At 43.3% G+C, this 6111-nt stretch overlaps 1 protein-coding gene across 1 annotated transcript; it reads left to right on the top strand.

The window, feature by feature from the left end:
• The first annotated feature begins 1066 nt into the window (after positions 1 to 1066).
• LOC102770225 (spindlin-3) lies at positions 1067 to 3968 on the top strand. Its single transcript, XM_006773708.2, has 2 exons — positions 1067 to 1385; positions 1597 to 3968. The coding sequence occupies exon 2, from the start codon at positions 1790 to 1792 to the stop codon at positions 2564 to 2566; it is 777 nt and encodes a 258-aa protein (XP_006773771.1). The 5' UTR covers positions 1067 to 1385; positions 1597 to 1789; the 3' UTR covers positions 2567 to 3968.
• Positions 3969 to 6111: the final 2143 nt, after the last annotated feature.

Below are 6111 nucleotides of genomic sequence, written 5' to 3' on the forward strand. Positions count from 1 at the left end.
CTCAGAGAGAAGGCAGTGGAGGGGGAGTAGAGATCAACCAAAGGACTTGTATCCATGCATATTAGCATAACCAGTGGGCACAGACTCTGGGGTGGTGGGGGCTTGTCCTTGGAGGTGGGAGTGGCGGTGGGGGGGGTGTCAATCGGGGAAAAAGGAGACATATGTAATACTTTAAACAATAAAAAAAAGAACATTAATAATTCATGTGCAACCAGGGGATTGTCAAGGGCGGGGAAAAAAAGGAGACATATGTAATACTCTTTGTAATACTTTAAGCAAAAAAAAAATCATAATAATAATTCATGTGCAAGCATCATTTATAAGCTTTTGTTTACAAAACTAAACGTCTGATTGGAGAGAATGGTTAAATTATGAAAATATCCTTATGCTGATTTGAATGAAGGTACAAACATGTATAAGACAATATCTAATAAACTGAGCAAATATCTATTCCATGTGGAGAAGACTATACCATGAAAATGCATATGCAAAATTATTCCAGTTTTGTAAGTGCTTATTAAAAAGGCAATGTAAAATGTTCATAGTTTGCTCTGTGGTGTGGGGAATGGGAGGTGAACTTACACTTGATTTTCTTCATGTCAATTTTCTGAGTCTTGCACCATGCCCACACTGTGCATACAATTCTTTTGCAATCGTGAAAAAGGAGAGAAAGAGAAAAGAAAAAAAAAATTATCCTCAAGAAGTAAAGTCTGGGAATGACCAGAGAGTTAAAATTACCCAGAGATTGGGTCAAGATGGCAGACTGAGCACTAGTGCATTTCTCTCATTCTACCACAAATCCCTTTAAATGACAGGAGAGGCAGGTTTCTGTATATAAAGAATAACTCCAGAAAAGCACGGGGTAAAGGAAAGGGCGAATTCCTAGAAGATGGAAAGCAGATGGGGCAGGGGCACCGAGGTTGGGCTAAGGTAGTGTGGGAGTGGGGAGCCCAGGGCCTCTGAACTGGAGAAAGGGACGCTAGGGGGGATGTGAGCTGGGCTGCTCCTGATTTGGAAAGGGGCAGGTACAGGAACCAAGAAGCGCTTCCCAAGCTCCGGGCAGAGGTGGGCGTGAGAGTTGGGGGAGGAGGGCACACGTTGTTTGGCAGGAAGGGGAGGCCACTCTCCTGGCAGGAAGCTGAGATACGGAGAGGGAGGAGACTGCTGCAGCAGCAGCGGCTGGTGGGATCCCGAAGTGGCACAGGGGCCACTGCTGCCGACTGGGACGCAGCGGGCCCCTGAGCTCCGTGCTGGAGACGCAGCCGCCATCCTCTTCGCCTGCCTGCCTGCCACGCACTTCGTCTACGGATCCTCCTCCACCAGCTTTGGCGAGCTCCCTTCTTGGCGCCTGCTGATCATCTCTCCCCTTCAGGCACGCAGCGAAGGTAGCAAAGTGCTGGATTTGGGCACGTGAGGCTTTGGGGAGTCTGTGCCACTTGGCACAGTGTTGGAAGCCGGGTGGGAGGAATAGAGGATGCCCCCTATTTCTTTGACCCTAACGACAACTCTCTCTCTCTCTCTCTCTCTCTCTCTCGCTCTCTCTCTCTCTCTCTCTCTCTCTCCCCCTCCCTCCCTCCCTCCCTCTCTCTTGCGTAGCTGGAACGAACCGGGGAGGAAGGTTACTGCAGGCACACGCCAGGATACCTTGATTTCCAGCTTTCAGGAGAAACTTAGGCGTGGGTGCACGGAATGCACTAATTAGGAGACAAAGCTCACCGTGTCATACTTTGAATTGATTTTGTCTCAATTTCATTTCTTGGCCTGCCTTGCCACTGTGCTCCTCTCAGGCATGAAGCCGCCGTTCGCAAAGGCGGCTGCAGAGCAGCGGTCCAGAACAGGCTCAAGGCATGCCGGTGTGCCCGTTTCCGTGATGAAGAGAAAGGCTGCACACAAGAGACACAGGAGCAGGCCCCCCTCCCAGCCTCGGAGGAACATCGTGGGCTGCAGAATTCGGCACGGATGGAAAGACGGAGATGAGCCTCTAGTACAGTGGAAGGGAACCGTTCTGGATCAGGTACCTGTAAATCCCTCTCTGTATCTTATCAAATATGATGGCTTTGACTGTGTTTATGGATTGGAACTGCATAACGATGAAAGGGTGTCATCACTTGAAGTCTTTCCTAATAGAATTGCATCATCTACAATCAGTGATTCACACTTAACAGAAATTCTGATCGGCAAAGCAGTGGAACATATTTTTGAGACAGAGGAAGGTTCCAAAAATGAATGGAGGGGGATGGTCTTGGCTCAGGCACCTGTCATGAAAACATGGTTTTACATTACCTATGAGAAGGATCCTGTTTTATATATGTACCAGCTCTTAGATGATTATAAAGACGGTGACCTGCGCATCCTTCCTGATGCCAATGAGTCTTCTCCTGCAGAGAGGGAGCCAGGAGAAGTCATAGACAGCCTAGTAGGTAAACAGGTGGAATATGCCAAAGATGATGGCTCCAAGAGAACTGGCATGGTCATTCATCAGGTAGAAGCAAAACCCTCTGTGTACTTCATCAAATTTGACGACGATTTCCATATCTATGTCTACGATTTAGTAAAAACAACTTAGAAGTCATTTTGAAATTTGCCAAATATGTGAGACTATTTGTAAAATCTGTGCACACACACGGTCTTGATTGCTTTCCAATTTGTAAGAAACATCTTCTCGCTTTCTGCATGCTTTTTGCCTGGCCAAAGAAAAAGGAACTGAAACGCAGACATTTTTGGAAGAGACCTTTTGCCCTTCTCTCCATCCTTTTTTACAGGTTCCTCCCCTCAGGAGAATGATTGATTTATCTAATTAGTGAGAAGGGTAAAGTCTGACATCCATTGGCCCATACTTCTATCTTTGCTGGTGTTAATAGTTTAAATGTAGGTGAACACCTGTTGCCTCATTCTTTTGGGCGCTCGGACTCTCTCTACTCATTGAACTATGAAGCTTCTGGCGATATTAGGTATGACTGGCTGGGTAAGTTTCTTTGCAACTTTAACTCTTCCCTCTAGGTAGCTTCAAAGTGTAATGGGAGGAAGAGTGGGAAGCCATTTTGGTCTCCTGTCCAAGTTGCATTTTCAATTCTATCTGTACTGAGAGTAAGACTAACGTATTGCTCCCTTTCTGGTTCTTACGTCTATTGCTCAACTTGTTGCAAAATCAAGAGGGTAATTACTTTTCACTTTAGTATATAAGTATAGGCCGAGAAACCTTATGAAATTAATAAGAGGGCAAGCATTTGGGAACTGAACTCCCAAGTGGAGAAATCAAGGTTTTTCATCAATGGTATTAGAGCCTCTGTTGTCTGCAATAACTCTGGGTAGGACCTGTAGACATGGAGTGGGTTTTAACAAATGTAGACATGGAGTGGGTTTTAACAAACATAGGCCCTGCGGGCAGACTTTAGCACAAGTAGGCTTTGCCAACCCAATGGAGCATTAAGCCAGGATCTAGCTAGAGTTCTCAGTCACATGGTAAAGCCCGAGTTTATCAAGTGTTGTCAAGTTGGTCCTGGACCTCAAAATTAAAAGAGCAAAACCTGGAATCAGGCTGAGATACAGATTTCTTTCCTATACCGAGAGATACTGAGAACTTTTAGATTAAGTTTTAGATTTGATTCTTAGGGAACTTTTGAGTCCCAGCATATGAGGTGGGCAAGACACTTGCTAGAACTAAGAAAGACTTCCTCATATGATCTGGTGGGCTCATCTTTTATGTTGTCCCAGGAGAACTATGGAACACATAGATTAGAATCAGTGCCAGATGATCAATAGGCTTAATGATGTTTTAAGAGCGTAATGCTGGCATTGGTAGATAGAAATCCAATGGGTACTTATTAGTGTTTTGTTTTTCAACTTTATCCTCTTTGTTGACTGGTCCTAAGATACTCATCTGCAGAAAAGGGTGAGCCCTACTGCGGCAGAAAAGTAAGTAATGGAATGGGTACTGTACCTTCCATTATTGAAGGCACTGGGAAAGGCTAACCAAAGCCTAGGGGAAAAGGTTAAAAATAAGTAAGGTTTTGGAGAGAAGCACCTGGCAAAAGCCAACATTTTCACACTGGGTCTCTGTACAAGCTCCATTAACAGTAACAGACAGGCCTTGGACTTCTGCAAATATGGGTCTGGGACGTGTGGCAATACAATCAAACACTTGGGAAATATCTCCCAAGTTAGTTTAAGTTCACAGGTCATGGATTCTGGACTGCTGGCACAGACAGACTAGCATCCTGCTGAGGATGAAACCAAGAAAACAGTCTCTTTTCTCCCATGTTTTCTCTGTCCTATGTATTAAGTCCTGGCAACATAAGTTTGCTTCCAGTGGCTGGGAATTAGTGTGCTTTCTAATTTTGGGGTGTGAAGATGATACTGTGGTCATCTTTTTTGAAATATATTTTCATTGATTTCAGAGAGGTAAAGAGAGGGAGAGATAGAAATATCAATGATGAGAGGGAATCATTGATTGGCTGCCTCCTGCACGCCACACACTGGGGATCGAGCCCCCAACCTGGGCATGTGCCCTGAATGGGAATAGAACCCATGACCTTCTGGTTCATAGATCGACGCTCAACCACTGAGCAATGCCGGTGAGGCCTGTGGTCATCTTTTGACCTATTGATACTGTGGACTCTTAAAAATATATAACATGCAGTTGTGGGGTTAGATTAATTCAGCTTCTAAAGTCCTGAAGGAACTACACATAATCAAGATGAAGACAGCTCAGGCTGTGGCTGCTGAAGGAACCGTACATCTGTCCAGACGTCTCTGTGGGATCCGTATGGCTGAAATGAGAAAAACAAGAAATTGTGAAAGGCAAAATTTTGGACTTTAATTCCTTTGGACTTTAAAATGGAAATTTAATTAGGAGCATTCCTTTCTCCCTTGGAGTTTAATCATTAGAGTGGGTTTTATATAGTTCAAATTAAGGCATTTTCATTATGTAGTTGATATTCTAATTTTTGGAGTATTTTAATATGCTATCTTTGGGGTTCATTGTGTAATCTTTGTAAACTAAATCATATAATGTGGTTGGACATAATTATAAATTAGGGATAAAATAGTGAGTGAATTTTCAGCCCAGGGTATAATGTAACCTTGGAATTAATTTTAATTACTGCTCTATTCTGACTTATTTCAGAGCCTTCTAGGGTCAAAAACAGAACTGCTCACCAGTCTTCCACAGATGGAAGCAGGATATTCCTAAGATAATGTTGGTCTTCCCCATAGGGGACAGCCATAGTCTTGGGTGTTGACCACTATGGCTTAGAGAACAAAAAGTCCATGGATATGATGTGATCTATCTTATATCTCTCTCCATGTTCCTGACTCAAGAAAAAAAAAATAAAGGACTCTCACAAGTATTTGAAAGAAAACTTCTACCCACCTCCATTTGCCCCTCATTCAGTCTTACATCTGGGAGGAGGAATAACTTGGTAAAATTGAAAAAAGGGTTATTATGGATAAGCAGCCTAGTCCCCTCTTGGCTCTTCAGCTCCTTTTCTCACAGCAAGGCGTGGGAAAGAAGGCAGCCCCTTCACTACATGGCTGAGTAAATGTCTACTTTCGACTTGGGGTAGAACTACATTTCAGGCTCAGGTCCAAAGCATGTTCTCCAGTCCAGATCTATCAGTAATAAAGCTGGTATCAATTTTTTTCTTTTAAAAATGTTAATATATAAATTGTTTTTGGAGAAAAACACCCATTTCTGGTAAAAATGAAACGGTACTAAAGGTTATAAAGTAAAAACTAATTTTCTTACCCCCTTCTCACCCTTACCTCAGTCCCTCAGTCCCACTTTCCAAAGGTAACCACTGTTACCAGTTACTATGTATGCTTTCAGAGATAATCCATGTATGTACAAGCATATTATGTATGTATGTGTGTAAATCAGTTTTTTTATACTAATGGTGGCATATTATACATGCTGTTCTGAATTTTGCTTTTTCACTTAACAATATATTAAAGCTGATATTTAATCCCACTTTGATGCCTGTGAGTATTTTTATTATTTATTTCAGAGAGGAAGGGAGAGGGAGAGAGAGAAACATCAATGATGAGAGAGAATCATTGATCAGCTGCCTCCTCCATGCCCCCCACTGGAGATTGAGCCCGCAACCTGGGCAT

The sequence above is a fragment of the Myotis davidii genome, unplaced genomic scaffold, assembly GCF_000327345.1.
Source record: "Myotis davidii unplaced genomic scaffold, ASM32734v1 scaffold546, whole genome shotgun sequence".
NCBI lineage: Eukaryota > Metazoa > Chordata > Mammalia > Chiroptera > Vespertilionidae > Myotis > Myotis davidii.